Source organism: Terrapene carolina, unplaced genomic scaffold (genome assembly GCF_002925995.2).
Source record: "Terrapene carolina triunguis isolate 2854851 unplaced genomic scaffold, T_m_triunguis-2.0 Scaffold33911, whole genome shotgun sequence".
Classification (NCBI taxonomy): domain Eukaryota; kingdom Metazoa; phylum Chordata; order Testudines; family Emydidae; genus Terrapene; species Terrapene triunguis.
The window spans coordinates 6,271,030-6,286,938 of record NW_020698262.1 but is presented as its reverse complement, the minus strand read 5'-3'; the positions used below and the strand labels follow the sequence as shown (position 1 = coordinate 6,286,938).

Genomic DNA, 15,909 nt, shown 5'->3' with positions numbered 1-15,909 from the left:
GGAATGGGGGGAGCGAGGGGGGAGGGCAGGGGAGAGCCCGGGAATGGGGGGGGGGACGAGGGGGAAGCGTCGGGGGGGGGGGGGGGCAGGGGCGGGGAGGGGGATGGAGGTGGACAGGGGCTGGGAGAAGTAGCTCAAAGAGCAGCCTAAGCTAAGGGACTGGTATAAAATATCCAATTCTGGTTCTTTAGTTAAAAAAACTCCTTGCAGCCCTCAACTCCTTGCATTAAAATTAGGATATTTGAACAATAATTGCCAGATTGATTATTTAAGACACAGATCTTATTGCAGCTTTAAAGGGTAGAACCTGGGGGCACTAGGACCATGATGAACTCCTCCAAGAAGAATGAACTAGATTTAGAAAAAAGCATTACCAATAAGAAAACAGAAGAAGCCAAGTGGCAATGTATCTACCCAAATGAGAAGAGAGAGAGGAATCACGTTTATACTCTTCTTGACATCAGCGAGAACGTATTTGAACAAGATGAAAGGTCCTTGGAATATGTCATCAGGACAGGATGGGAGGAAGCTGTAAGTTACATTTTATATCTTGAAAAATGACTTAGTAAAGCCGGGAAAAAAATTCTCAAAGGCAGTTTTGGAACATTTGCTAACAATGGCTATTTAAAAATTCATTTGTTTTGATACAATGTAGTTTGAAAAGGCAACAGATACTGCTTTGGATACCTTAAAGCAGGGGTGGCCAACCTGAGCCTGAGAAGGAGCCAGAATTTACCAATGTGCATTGCCAAAGAGCCACAGTAACATGTCAGGAGCTCCCCCTCGCCACTAGTGTCTCCCACCCACCAGCAGCACTGCCGGTCAGCAACAAACCCTCCATCCCTGCACCTCCCACCCACCGCGATCAGCTGTTTGCGGTGTGCAGGAGGCGGCGGCGCAAGGGCACGATAGACTCAGGGGAAGAGGTGGCGGCTTTGGGGGAAGGAGTGGAGTGGGAGTGGGACCAGAGTCTGGGGTAGAGCCCGGGCTTGAGCAGTGAGCACCCTGTAGCACATTGGAAAGTTGGCGCCTGTAGCTCCAGCCCCGGAGTTGGCACCTATGCATGGAGGCTCATATTAACCTCTGAAGAGCTGCCTGCTTTAGCAGGTGCGGGGCCCCATGCCGGGACACGAATTGTCTCCCCCCCCCCCGCCCCAACTCCGCCCCCTCGGATCCCTCCCCAAATCCCCGCCCTGGCCCCGCCTCTTCCCCAAGCACACCGCATTCCTCCTCCTCACGCCTCCCTCCCAGGCTTGCGCTGATCAGCTGTATGGCGGCGCAAGCGCTGGAGGGAGGGGGGAGAAGCAGGACACGGCTTTCCCCCCCCAGCCCGCCGGCAGCCTCTTAGGCATGAGGCCCCATTCCGGGGAATCGGCTTAAAGCCGGCCCTGAGGTTGGCCACCCCTGCCTTAAAGCCTCTAAACCAAAGTCAAAGTTGAGAATGGGGGGAAATCATGACAAATCAACAGTTGATTGTTTTAAACAAGATATTTAACACTACACATGTTTTAAAAAAACAAAAAGCTAGGAGCTTCAAAATAGTTGCAGGGAGCTGCTTAAAAAGCAGAGGTAGGTATGGAGGAACTTTAAGAACATACTGAAAATATTGTTTAGGGTTTTATTCTTAAACTAATAGAGATCTAGTTTGTTACAGCTGCAGATTAGTCAGCATGAAATGGAATATACAGAAAGGACCAAGAGCTGCAACCTCCACACAAACCAAAAAGTGTCACTGTGCTAATCAATGAACAATACCTGCTTATGGGGGGAGGGGAAATTAGGATAAAATGCTTTGATCTAGGTGCAGAAAAACAAGAAGAAAATGAAGTATTCTGTTCCTCATTTAGCATGTGTAGTAGAATGAAGCAAGATAATTACATGTGAAAAACAAAATAAACTTAACCATTAGTTAATCTATAGATAAACTAAGCTGTAAATGATCCTTTGAACCAATTAAAAATAAGATGAGCTTTGTGGAATCAGACACTTGCCAACTTTATTTTTAGTTTAGTATAAAGGACTGATCATTTTCTTCTAGTTCCTTCAACTTTTGTAAAGTGGACATACAACTGCCATTTTTATGTCTATCACTGTCTTGTAACATAGACACATGGAATACCTAAAAACCTCACTAAACCTTCAAGTAAATTCCTTTCCTGTAGCCACAATGAAGTTGAATAGAAGGAATATTAATAGTGGTTAGTATAAATGGTACTCACATCTGTTTGAAGTAATTCTGATTAAAGCTGCTTCTCACCTTTTTACCTACAAAACAGATGAGATTCTTGAAGAAAAGGCAAGTAGGGTTGTGATGGTTTAGTTAGCTTAAGAATTTGGTATACATTATCCATTATATCAGAGTAGTAACAAATAGTTCAGCTGTGGGGACAGATCACTTGTATCACAGAGGGAAATGGCTTTGGAGGCTTCTGGTTTTCTGTAGTTTTAAGATTATGAATTTTTCAGAATGACTGAGTACAATGGGTTCAAACCTTGCCATTCTAGGGTAGGATTACCATATGTCCAGGTTTTCCTAGATATTGCCTCTTTTTTGAGCCTCCGTCCTATGTCCGGGTGGATTTTTTCAAACAGGAAATGTCTGGAATTTTTTCAGAGCAGATGCTGCAGCTCAGAAAGAGCCCTGATTGGACCGCTTCCCGATTGGTATCTCCCCTGTATCAGCAGCTGTTTGGTCCATTACCCTGCAGCCAAAGCTGCTGGGTCCTGCCCACCCAGGCCTAGGGAGGGGGTCCATAGGGAGGCGCTGACTGAGGGCTGTTGCTGCGTCCTGGGCTTGTGCCAGCTGTCCTGCCACCATGACAGGGAGAGACACTGCCCCCCACCTCCAGCGAGTACCACTGCCGCAGGTATCCCCTGCAGTTCCCCCTTCCCCCTCCCAGTGTCCTCTTTTTGGGAACCTGAAATATGGTAACCCTATTCTAGGGAGACTTAGATGGTTAAAAATAACTCAGATAAACAACTGTTTTCTATCTAGTGTTAGGTGTGGACATACACCAAAGACATTCTGGTGTTAAAGTTGTCTTTTCGCCCCCACCCAGTGATGCAGTCTTCTAGATTGGTTTTTTGAAATCTATATTTAGGGCAGACCTATCTGTATAGAAAAGCTGTTTTTGTGGTTAGGAATACAGTTAGTGGGGTGAGGATAGTTTTGGATAGTCTATTTTGTTGTAACTTCTTGATTTGAGTAGATATTTCTAGGTCTAAGTTCTCTGGTACCTGCTGATATAACTGAAAAGCTAAGTCTTTCTAAACTTTAAAGGTGTGATCTGCAAAGCAGTTTAGGTGCTTAAGTCCTGTATGCAGCACCTCTGCACTCTGTGAAATTCCTGCTTGGCTGCCACGTAACCCTGGAGACTAGTGGTTTTCAACTGGGGGTCCACAGACTGTCTCGGGGGTCTGCAATAGGTAACTATGAAAATTAAATTTCAGATCCCAGGAAAGGCATTCCGTTTTTCTGATCAATCAAAAGTATGTGAATTCCCCCACCTACAGGTCAGAACCTGGAAGTGTTATCATTACCATAGAACAAGGGTCCCCAACACGGTGCCCGCGGGCACCATGGCGCCTGCTGGGGCATCCATGTGCGCCCACCTACTGGCCACCGGACAAGCAGCCGCCGAAATGCCACCGTGAAGCGGCAATGTCAAGAAGCGCTACTGCCGAAATGCCGCCGAATTTCGGCCGTGACGCCTCTTGATGACACTGCTTCACAGCGGCATTTTGGTGGCTGCTTGTCTGGTGGCCACAGTCCTCGGTGGCCAGGGCCGGCTCCAGGCACCAGCTTACCAAGCAGGTGCTTGGGGCGGCACGTCCAGCTGTTCGGCGGCAATTCGGCGGACGGTCCCTCACTCCTGCTCGGAGCGAAGGACCTCCCGCCGAATTGCCGCCGCAGATCGCAGCTTTTTTGTTTTTGTTTGTTTGGCTGCTTGGGGCGGCCAAAACCCTGGAGCCAGCCTTGTGGGCAGCTAGTCGTCCGGCGCCCGCCCCACGGAAACCGAGTGGCTAGGCAGCAGTTCTGCAGAAAAGGACCTAGGGGTTACAGTGGACGAGAAGCTGGATATGAGTCAACAGTGTGCCCTTGTTGCCAAGAAGGCTAACGGCATTTTGGGCTGTATAAGTAGGGGCATTGCCAGCAGATCGAGGGACGTGATCGTTCCCCTCTATTCGACATTGGTGAGGCCTCACCTGGAGTACTGTGTCCAGTTTTGGGCCCCACACTACAAGAAGGATGTGGAAAAATTGGAAAGAGTCCAGCGGAGGGCAACAAAAATGATTAGGGGGCTGGAGCACATGCGTTATGATGCGAGGCTGAGGGAACTGGGATTGTTTAGTCTGCAGAAGAGAAGAATGAGGGGGGATTTGATAGCTGCTTTCAACTACCTGAAAGGGGGTTCCAAAGAGGATGGATCTAGACTGTTCTCAGTGGTACCAGATGACAGAACAAGGAGTAATGGTCTCAAGTTGCAGTGGGGGAGGTTTAGGTTGGATATTAGGAAAAACTTTTTCACTAGGAGGGTGGTGAAGCACTGGAATGGGTTACCTAAGGAGGTGGTGGAATCTCCTTCCTTAGAGGTTTTTAAGGTCAGGCTTGACAAAGCCCTGGCTGGGATGATTTAGTTGGGATTAGGTCCTGCTTTGAGCAGGGGGTTGGACTAGATGACCTCCTGAGGTTCCCTTCCAACCCTGATATTCTATGATGATTCTATGAAGAGGTTGGGGACCACTGCCATAGAAGCTCACAGTTTAGTGCCCTTTCTCACGCTGCATCAAATGCTGGGCTGAGCATGTGCAACATTTATAATTGAATTCTGTTCAGTCAGTTTTCAGTTTAAGACTTCTATGGTAGGGGTCCATGGACCACAGATTAAATTTCCAAAGGGGTCCGCATCTCCATTTGAAAACTTGTTGGGGGTCCACAGATGAGAAAAGTTTGAAAACCACTGGTGTAGATGCCATAGGCGCCGACTCCGGGGGTGCTCCGAGGCTGGAGCACCTGCGGGGAAAAATTGGTGGGTGCGGAGCACCCACTGGCAGCTCCCCGCCCCGCCCCCCTGCCCCAGCACACCTCTGCCTCTGCTCCGCCTCCTCCCCTGAGCGGGCAGCCACATCCTGCTTCTCCCCCCTCCCAGCGCTTGTGCTGCGAAACAGCTGTTTCGCGTGGCAAGCCTGGGAGGGAGGGGGGAGGAGGAGGAATGCAGCACGCTTGGGGAAGAGGCAGAGCCAGGGTGGGGATTTGGGGAGGGATCCAATGGGGGCAGGGAGGGGGCGGAGGGCCACGAGCACCCACCGGTGCCAACAAAAGTTGGCGCCTGTGGTAGATGCTTAAACTCATGCTGCTTAACTTTCCATTGTAAAAATTTCCCAGGTGCTTAAGTTTTTAAACTCTAGGGCACGTGCCCTGGTGATCCACTCTAGGCATCCAGATGCTTATCTCCCACCTCGGCCCCAAAGTGATTCACAAGCCAGGGGAAGGTAGGCATTTGGCTGCATAAATCACGTATGGGGCCTAAGCAGCTAGGTGGCCTTTGAGCATGACTCCCAGATCAGGTCCCATTCAGATTCATGTCTCTTTTCACTCATTGCTTTTTAATGTAAATGGTTTTCTCATAATATGAGTAAGGCTTTCCCATTTCCTTGTACTTTGGACTGTGGTTCAAAAAGAAGCTTTTCTCTTCTCCCAGTGAAATCACTTCTCTGTGTAGGTGCTGTGCTTTTTGTGTCCTGTTTCCACCTCTAGTTTATGGTCACTACTTCTATATTTGGTAAGAGTCTGCCTTAATTTTTCACATTAAATTGTGCAGAGGTAGGCTGCTAGTGCAGAGCTCTGAAAAGGGATCTTGTAAAATGGTATTTCAGTTTTTGAGCTCGTAATTTTAAGCAGTCAGTAGCAGATGATGTGGTTTTCTCCTCTCAGCTGCAAGTTTGTCCTGTTGAAGCCTGCAAGAGATTAATATTAGTGAATCAAAAGCTAAGTAAAATCCACTCCTAGTCAGCAGTGGAACGTATGTTGTTTTGATTGATTGAAATGGCACTAGAAATGCATTTGTTTTGTACATGGATCATAAAAGAAACATCACAATTCTGTTCTGTACTCAGTTTAGTAAAGAAGCGGGAACTAAGGAAAGCTATAATAATCTCTCAGATCCAAGACTTTGGAGGGGGGAAGAGAACATGTTTTTCTTTCAAAGATAATATAATGTAACGGAAATTGGATTTTTCATGGTCTTGGATATCGCCTCTGAGGCTTGCAGTGTAGGACTCTGTAGAACAGCACTGCAAGCATAAAACTAAAACAGGCATGAAAATCTATGGAGTCTACTGGTTTTTCTGTCAATAAAAATCTTCGAATACTGTTTTTTTTTTAAGTGGGCCTGGCTAAGAATAAAAAACTACTTGTTAATTTGGCCCAAACAGTAAACCTAAGTAGCATCATGAGTGCTATTAGTTAACCATTACTGTTACATTTGTACATAGTTAATTTTTTTTCTTGTGAAGAAAGCAACTAGTATTTAGATTTAACATATTTCTCTGTTCCCAGGTGCAAGGCTGGGGTAAAGCTGCTCCATTTGCCTGCCTTCAGTTGCAAAAGCAAGCCAAGAAATCAAGGGCAAATGAAACCATCAACAGTTGCCTGTTTTGCTTAGATATGAGGCAAAATAATGACAAAAGTGTGAGCCAAGAAACCAAGACTACAAGAGATCAATCAAAATCTGATTGCAAATTAAGCACATGTGCTATAGATGATACCGTTTCAGAAAAGAAAGAGGTTCCAGTCCATTCTAGTGAGTCTTCCAATTGTTCTACCACCGATGGAACTGAGAGAGAAAGTTGTAATGGCAAGTTACGCTCTATTCAGACATTTCAAGGTGAAAAGAAAAGTTTGCCAGTAAAGGAATACAGTATATGGCAACCAGAAAAAATGAAAAACCCAGAAGCCCTAAAAAATAAAGCTGTAAAGACTCCTGAGCCTACAATGCCTGCTCCAGATAGCTCTGAATCTTCAAACTTAAAGTCTTTGCTGATATTGCCACCAGTGAAAGATGCAACTACAAAAGATAGCACAGATCCTTCTTTTAAGAAGAGTATAGCAGCTATCTCCCAGGCAAATCAGAAAATGCTCAATGCTACTTCAGCTGAGACTGCTTCCGGTAGTAAGGGTACTCAAACAATCGAACAAAAGGGGGAAAAAGAAACTGACTGTATCATTCATGATACAGTGAAGGAGAAACAAATTCACGAACCATTATCCTTTGTCCCAAGGCTTCCAAAAGCACTTCTGCAAAGAGGCCCTGAACAGTTACGCTGGCCCTGTGCTCTTTGGCCAGATAGAAAAATTACAACCACTTCTAATTCTGTTTCTTTGAGAAAGAACAGTCATCTTGCTAACATGCAGTTTCTGCATACAAAAGGAATACAGTACACAAAACATGATGAGATCAGAGGTCCTTTCACCAACAGTATTAAAAACAGAAGTCTCTCAGAGGCCAAGCAAGGAAATGAATCAAAAACACAGGCGGTGCAACTGCTTCCTGGACTATTCCCTTCCTTAACGGTCAGCCATGTTGCAATAACCGCAATGTCTTCTAGACTGACCTAACATTTTTATACTGTAACTTCATGTCATTTTCTTCTATTTGTTTGAACTCATTATATGATGAGAAAAGGATTGAAGATACATTGTACTTGTGCTCCGTGTGAGCAGACTTGCCGTTTGTTAATTTTTTGTAGGTGCTACTTATATGTATCAGTTTATAATACTATACATTCCTTCCAAATAATTTAATTTCCAGTTTATAGATTAACTGTCTATTGTATACAATATTCTAATTCCCATTGCCCCATCTTAATTTATTTAAGGTTCTACTGGAACTAAGTGCATTCACCTCATTCAGGTGCAGCCCTCATGAACAATTAGACTGTGGGGCAAGCTGGGGTGTGAATCTATCCCACATCAGTCTGCCCTGCTCTAACTGTCCATGTACACCCTGCTGCTATATGTTAAGTTTGTTACAGTGCTTTGGGTTAGTCCTCCTTAGCTCAAAGCACTTTAACAACCATTAATGCACACAGCCAGTTAAGAGCATGTCAGGCTAATGTAGGATAGATTCACATCCCAGCTTGCCAGTGTCTAATTCTACCTGCAGACAAGGCCTAAGTATGGTCATGGGGTACCTGGCTCAACAATGCATTTTAGCACAATCTTGAGTTCATCCTTATTCAGCAAAAGCCATTTAAGAATTTTCTTTATTTTAAGTATGTGCTTCAGTTTCATTGAGATCCATGGGGCTGAATATTTGCTTAAATGCTTTGCGGAACTGGGACTTAAAAGAGCAGCAGAACTAGTCAAGTAGCTACAGAACAGCAGCTCTTTCACAGTGGCATGGTTAAATGTTCAGTTACTACGTTTGTCCTGATTCGTTTAAGTACTATAAGTATTTTTTTGTGTATGCTTCCTTGTTTTGTTTTCATGTTTTATTAACAGAGGCCAGACTCATCTATTATTAAACAGAGGGACTTTGATATCAAGTTTTATCTGTGTTAAATGTACATTTCATTTTGACTAATTAGCTATCACAGTTTCCTCCATAAAATACAGGTTAAATTTGCATTCACGACTTAGGGTAGCTTAAATAAAAATTATCCACATCCACAATGACTGCGTGTTTCGCAGTAGTCAAAGATTTTCTGTGACTGGCAGCCACTTATTTATTCTCTCCCCCTTTTTGATGCATTTGACAGTAACTTGGAAGTAATAGGAAAGATAGTACCAGTTAAAAATTCCCAAATATCACATGTTCCACTCTTACACCAGAACTCTAAACTCACCATCTAGCTGATTTAAGATTCAGAGAATCAGTCATAGGAGATTAAAGTTAAATCCAGAATTTATATTTTTATAGTACGTTAGTTTCAAAGCAGTTTACAGACTTCTACATATTAACTATTGACTCACCCTCATGTATGCACTGCTTGAGATCCAAAAAGAGAGAGGGTAAGCTCTTTCTAGGCAGCAACTAGAAGCAAAGGCTAAGTAATGAAAGGACTTTTTTATTTTAAAAAGCTACATGAAGAAATCGCCCACTATTGATGTGCAAGAACTTCTAGGGGAGAAATACAGCAGCCCTTCAATAACACACATCACTGTTGCATAATAGTTTAGGGCAGATGTGAATAATATTGTTTTCCAATAGAAATTATTGCGGGAATTAAAGCAGAGTGCAATGGCTCATGTTGCAATGTGGGCAGGTCCATGCCACCACTGTTCTTTTATGAAGTGGTCAGGCCTTCTGTTTGAGCTTTAACAGCTGCAAGAGATCACTTGAAATACAATATAGTGGTACTAGTGTGGAGGGAAGAGTGCCACCTACTGAATGTTCAGCTAGTTGGGGTGAGAGAGGAACCCATACCACACTAGGTGCTAGGCATTCAACTCTAAGTTGCGATGAAGTACTGCCTTTTTTTTTTTTTTAAATCTTCCTTTATTTTACTTCCTTTTCCTGAAGAGTGATTATGGAAAATAAGCCCCTTTGACAACAGTCACTGGTGGCAAATTCCATACCTTGCGATAAATTTAGAGAATACACAGTTCTAAGATTATTATTTATATGAGTTTGGGTCAGACTAATGGGGTCATCCTCAAAGGGGAATAAAATCATCAGTTTGATAGCCCAGCTTTTGCAGAGTGTCCTGGGGCAAAATTACGGAGCCATTATCCCTTACAAGACCTGGTGTTTTATTTCAACGAGGCTTTAGCCTGAATAATAACTGTAGGATTTGTCCTTGTATTTCCAATGTAAGATTCCTTCCTTCCTCCCTCACCTTTCCTTAAACATTTAGAAAAGTTCTTTTTATAGTGGCTAGTTTTGAAGACATCTGATATGCTGTTGTGCATGCTTACTGGTAGAAGTTGTGGACATATGTGAACTACCACAAGAAAGATACATTTAAGTAGAAATCCAGCCAGGACAATGAAAATGAATTCTTCTTACCTACATTCCATTCTGTGAAGTAATGGATTTTATGGTACATATGGCATAATAGAAGAATTGAGTGCTTTGTATTATAACTTTAGTTCACAAATACTATAGCAAGATAGTTTGTTTTTCCACTTGGTGCTCTCATGCTTTTAAAACAAGAATGGGAATATGCGGTTATTTATTCAAAAACAGAACTGGCTGTAAATAGTCCTAACGATTTCCACTCATTGTTTTGTAGAGGAAATATCGATTGTATTTTGTTTACAAGAATCAAGGCAATAGCAAGTCGAGGGGTCTGTCTTAACTATGCAATTTGATCACAGTACTACAGTTGCACATGTCCGAATATCTGTCAGAATAGAGACATCATTTGGTAGGTCAGTTCTCTCTCTCTCTCTCCAACATCCATTTTATAATAGCCTAACTCCCTTTTCAAAATATGCCCAGTTGTTGTGTATCTCCACTTGTCTTGTGCTTTTAGGTGGAAACACCCTAGCCAGAAGGACAACCGATGCAATCTGCCTTATCTCTATGGTCTTAATTAAAAGTAGCAGTAGTAGTAAATTCTCTAATGATTTATACTATAACACTGTATTTAAATGTAAAATATCCTTTTCTGTAGAAATAAACTGACATTTATATGAGCAGGAATATTTAAGATATATTTGAATAAGCACTACAAATAGAAAGCTGGTGTCTCTCCCCTAGTCCCCAACATGGTACTTAATTTTAAAAATACGCTGTAAGAGAAACATCAGAAAACCATTAAGACCAAATGAGAGCATTCACAAATAATCAAAACACGTAGAAAGAGCAAATCAGTCCAAACATCTGCTTTCCAGTCCTCAGACAGTACTAGATAGCGCTATTTAAACATTATATAAGCACCTGTGAAATTACTGACATTTCCATGGCCCGAAAAGAGGGAAGGTGGTGTCTATCAGACAATTGAAAACACTGATGCTTCAAAGAGAAAATAGAAAAATGATCTACTAGAAGGAGAAAGTCACAATATCCAGGTTCAGTATAGTAATTAAATAAACTTGCATTAACTGGACGTCAGCACAACTGATAGTAAATAACTTGACAGATGATAGGAAAAAGACTGTGGTTACAGCAGAAATTTATGAGCCTTGCTTCTGCAATATCTAAGTTTTATGGGTGTATTGGATAAAGAATGACTTTAAAAATGAATGTACAGATATTTTTAAACATCTTCATTTTTTTTCTTAGCTTTTGTAATTCACTTTCAGTAAGAGTACTTATTGTATTTGTGATAATTAGTTTTACATTCACACCCCCTCCCCATTCTTGTAGATCTAATTGACATTTTATAAATTTATTAGGTATTTTAATGGCAGCTTTGGTAAACTACAAGTAACAGTAACGAATACAAATATTTAAAAACTCCAAACACTAGCAAAGTAAAGATCAGAAAGGCAAAAGGACATATTTCCCTACAGTTAGAGAGTTTGACTAGCACCTTTCATTTTGGTCAGAGAATTGAGACAGGGAGAAAAGGGGGTCGTAAATGTGCCAACCAAACCTCAGGATAACATCAAACTGTGTAGAGGCCAAAAACTGCTCCGTTACTTGTTTATATCATTATAAACAGCAACATTTGGCACTAAGATGTTAAGAATTGTTACAGCTACTCTATAGCCCTCATTTATCAGTAGGTCAGATTCTGATGTCAATTACCCCCAACTGAAAAAAATCAAGAATTTTTTACATTAGAAGTATTGCACGCTGTAAGCCTGTGATGGAACCAAGACTAAAACCCAGCTCTCTTGCCTCTAAACCTTGTTCTCCAACCATAGAACCACCCTTCCTTCCCTCCACTGTCTTCTGTGGAGTTGTTCTGGATTTAGGCTGGCAAGGCTGAGATCAGAACTTGGCTCAGAGAGTAGAATGCAATTGTAGCTGCGTGGTGAACTTGGAGACTGTGCTAAGGTGTGGAACACCACAAGAGTTCCTCTGAGTGAGTTTCAGCTTCCTACAACACAATTGCAGTTACAGGTGAGGATTTCATGGCAGATCAGAAAAATTCAAGTGAGCCTTTGCAAAATTAACCTTCTCATGTTGATTTGGGTTGGAAGGAAAAGTTTTTCTTTGGCAGGATGATATGAGATGTTGAAAAGTCATGGAAATCTGTGAAAGTCATGTCCCTACATAACTGCCCCAAAACTTGCACAGCAGTCATCTCTTAATATGACCACAAAAAGAGTGAAAAGGCCTGCAGTCTCTCCTGCAGATTTAGGACTTGCAGGAAGAGCTGAAAAGAACTTTTATAAGGGAGGTCAAGAGGAAAAAAATCCTTTGTAAATTTCAGGTGCTTTGGTTCTAAAGAGGATTTGAAGAATTATAATCAATTAATATCAACACCACAAATGCACTTAGCTACTGCATTAATGATTAGTTTTTTTTATTTTTACGGTTACAAAATCCACTTATATTAATGTACATTTAACATGTTTTTGTACCTCCAGGTAAACGGCTGGGGTAAAGATGCTCCCTTCACCTCCTACCAAGTACAAAATAAGTCTAAAAAGCCAAAGACAAAGGAAACACTCACTCACTTACCTCACATAGATATAGCACCATCTACCAAAAAAGAATTGGCCCAGGCAACCAAGTCTACAAAAGATCGATCAAAACCTAATTGCAAATTAACCACATGTGCTGTGAGAGAGAGAGTTTCAGGAAAAGAAAAGGTTCCAGTCTGTTGCAGACAATCTTTCAATTGTGCCCCTATGACCGATAGCACAAAAGGAGAAAGGAGTAATGGCAAATTGCATGCTACTCAGGCTTTTCAAGGTGAAAAGAGTACCAAGAATTTGCCAGGAAACAAGTACAACAAAAGGCAACTGGAAAAGCTCATAAACAAAGCCCTGAAATGTAAAGATATGAGCCTGCCACACGTAAGCCATGGTAATCTTCATGAAAACCTGAGATGTATGACCTTAAAGACATTAGTGGTTCTGCTTCAACTGAAAGAAACAGCTCCCTGTTTGCATCTAGAGCCTTTTTTTTAAGAAGAGGAAAGCAATTTCCATCCAGGGAAATGAGAAAAGTCTCAATACTGCTGCAACTGAAACTGCTTCCTGTATCCTAGTACTAAAACAAAGCAAGAGGGTGAAAAGTGACTTGTTGACAGCATAAACAATACAGAGATGGATCAAATAAAAATCAATGCACTACCAATTTTTGGTCCCTCACTTCCAAATGTCTCATTCTTTGAGAGATTGCATGTGTCCTTTCCACAGTAGGTGTTTGGGTGCTCCAGTGCACAGTTGGAGATTTTACCCTCTGCTTTCTCACACACACCATACAGGCATAAAGATCCAAGCTGCCAGAGACCCTCTTCAGTTCCTTCCTACCACCCGTGAAGGTTGATAGAGCTCCTGGTCCTTGCTTCTGCAAGTCTTTACTTGATATCTGTACATAGTACCTGGATAGCGTCGTGAGTTTAAAAAGTGAGTTTTTGTGGTTCTGGCAACCAGTTTGGGTGCTGGCCACAGTATTGGTGATATGCCATGTTCTCCAGATTTCAAGCTCTGCCACTCTTGTGGCAAGACAATGCCTAATAGTGACCCTCACCCCAACTGCCTCGAGTGCTTGTGGGAAGTTCATGTGAGTGACAAGTGTGGCATTTGTAAGGTCTTCAAACCCCATTCAAAAAAAGACAGGGCAGCCAGATTAAAATATCCACTGAGTGAATTGGCACTACGGCCTCCATCTCACCCCTCTACCACAGTCTGGGTACCCATCATGTCGGCGTCGTCAGTAGTGCATCTCCAGTCTACTGATACTGAGAGGCAGATCGGCGTCACAGGTGCCAACAAAGAAACATTGGAAATTGCACTTAGTACCAGAGTCCTCAAAAGACTCAAATAGGATAAGCTCTTCTAAAGACTGAGGAGGGTGTTCAAAGAGGAAGCACCTCTAAACAGGAGAGTTCATTGACTCCAAAGCCCAGTGCAGGCCTGTTGAGACCAGCTCCTTGAGCACCTTCATTGGCATCTCCTTGTGCCATGTGTCTTCCCAGTACCATCTACTCCTGAGGTGTTTGATGCCGTGAGAGAGTTGTTAAAACTCTTGGTGCCACCATCACCGGTTCAAGAGACTCACCTGACACCAGTGGCTAAGACACCCTCTAGCACCTTCACCTCATCACTGAGCAGCTCCAGGGTGCCAGTTAGGCTAGTACCATCTAGGAGAAAGCCACAGATGATCTCCCAGGAACCCCTGTCTTTAGATTCTGAGCTTCTTTACTGGCACCAATCAGTATAGCATCAGCTTGGTCTCAAGAAGCAGCTCCTTCCTCACCAGATTTTGAAGTGAGATCCTACGTATCCCAACCTAGTTGGTCCCATTCAGAGGGGGGCCCTGATTTCTGCATCAGTATCAGCTGGGAGCTTATAGAAGAGACCTTTGGACTATGCATGTTTGGGGACTAGGCCATACCAACGGCCCTTTTGGAACCCCTGGGACTTCCTCCCTACAATCAAGAATGTCCCTGGAGCCATCTCAGCTGGCTTCATCTGCTGGGTATCAGGAGCATCGTCTCCACAAGCACTATAGCATCAGTACTGAGCCTGACACCAAGCAGAGTCAGGATCCCTTTCATCAACAGCCACAAGAGAAGCAGGCACTGAACCATCCCCTGTACTGTTAGCATCCTCTTCCTCATCCATGAACGAGGCAATTGTAGCGGAGCCTATTTCTTCACCTCTAGATGATTTTTATGACTCCTCAGGAGTTGCTGAGGAGATGGCTGTGGCCACAGATATCTACCCAGATGAGGTCCGGGAAAAATCCACAAGCTGGTGGACATTCAGACATCTGTGGCTCAAGCTAGAATAGCTCTGCCGATAAATGAGGCTTAGAGCCTACCAAGGTCCTCTGGCAGACTCCAGCGTCCCTACTACTGACTGCAAAAAGAGCAGCAAGATGACACTGTCTCCTCCCGGGGGTTTGAGCACCAATATAACCATCATCCTCCAGGCTCCCTTGCAGTGCCAGCAGCTAATGAAACAGGAAGACCATGGCACCAGGCTTGAACCCCAAAAAATTCAGAGGAGGAGAATCCTGACTTATTTGGGAGGAAGCGTCATTCCACAGGCAGATTACGGCTTTATTCCAGAGGGGTACTGCAAACCAGCAAGACTTGCTGGGATGCTACAATTTCATCCTCTGGGATACTGTTTTGAAGTTAAAAGACAAGCTCCCAGATGAAAGGTGTGACGAGTTAGACTCTCCTTCTGGGAGGCCACCTGATGTACTGGGGTTTCACTGAGCCCCTCCTGCTCCACCAGCCTGGATTCCCTCTCCCTGCTTTGCTGAATTAGGCTCTCCGGCCTCTTGCAGCGCGCGCGCGCACACATACAGGCAGGGCCACACCCTACTTTCATGTGGCAATTCATCAGGGACACAAAGTTTCTGAGATTGACTGTCAGTGGCCACCATTATCAGTTCATAGTCTTGCCCCCTTTGGGTTCTCAGCTGCCTCACATGTTTTTACAAACTGTACAACAGTGGTGGCAACATTCCTCCAGAGGTTAAGGGCCCATGTATTCCCCTACCTGGGCAACTGGCTGATAAGAGGTCAATCCAGGTCGCCACTGGTGTCCAGCATTTGCACAATCTGATTCACCTTTGACATGCTAGTCATCCTGATCAACTCAGACAAGTCAGTCCCATCTTTAGAACAGAAAATAGAATTTATTGGAGTGGTCCTGAACTTGACAACGGCCAGGGCTTTAGTGCTGCAGACAAGATTTCATACAATGCAAAGCCTTATTCTGGACTTAAAGGCAAGACTTATCCTCTCACCATGATGAGAATTTGTTTAAGACTGCTGGGGCACATGTCAGTATGCATTTATATGGTCCAGTATGTCAGACTGCAC

At 43.5% G+C, this 15,909-nt stretch overlaps 1 protein-coding gene across 1 annotated transcript; it reads left to right on the top strand.

Moving 5' to 3' along the window:
* The first annotated feature begins 226 nt into the window (after window positions 1-226).
* LOC112106853 (uncharacterized protein C16orf46 homolog) lies at window positions 227-8,099 on the top strand. Its single transcript, XM_024200316.3, has 2 exons — window positions 227-531; window positions 6,560-8,099. The coding sequence occupies exons 1-2, from the start codon at window positions 325-327 to the stop codon at window positions 7,616-7,618; spliced, it is 1,266 nt and encodes a 421-aa protein (XP_024056084.2). The 5' UTR covers window positions 227-324; the 3' UTR covers window positions 7,619-8,099.
* The last annotated feature ends 7,810 nt before the right edge of the window (window positions 8,100-15,909 follow it).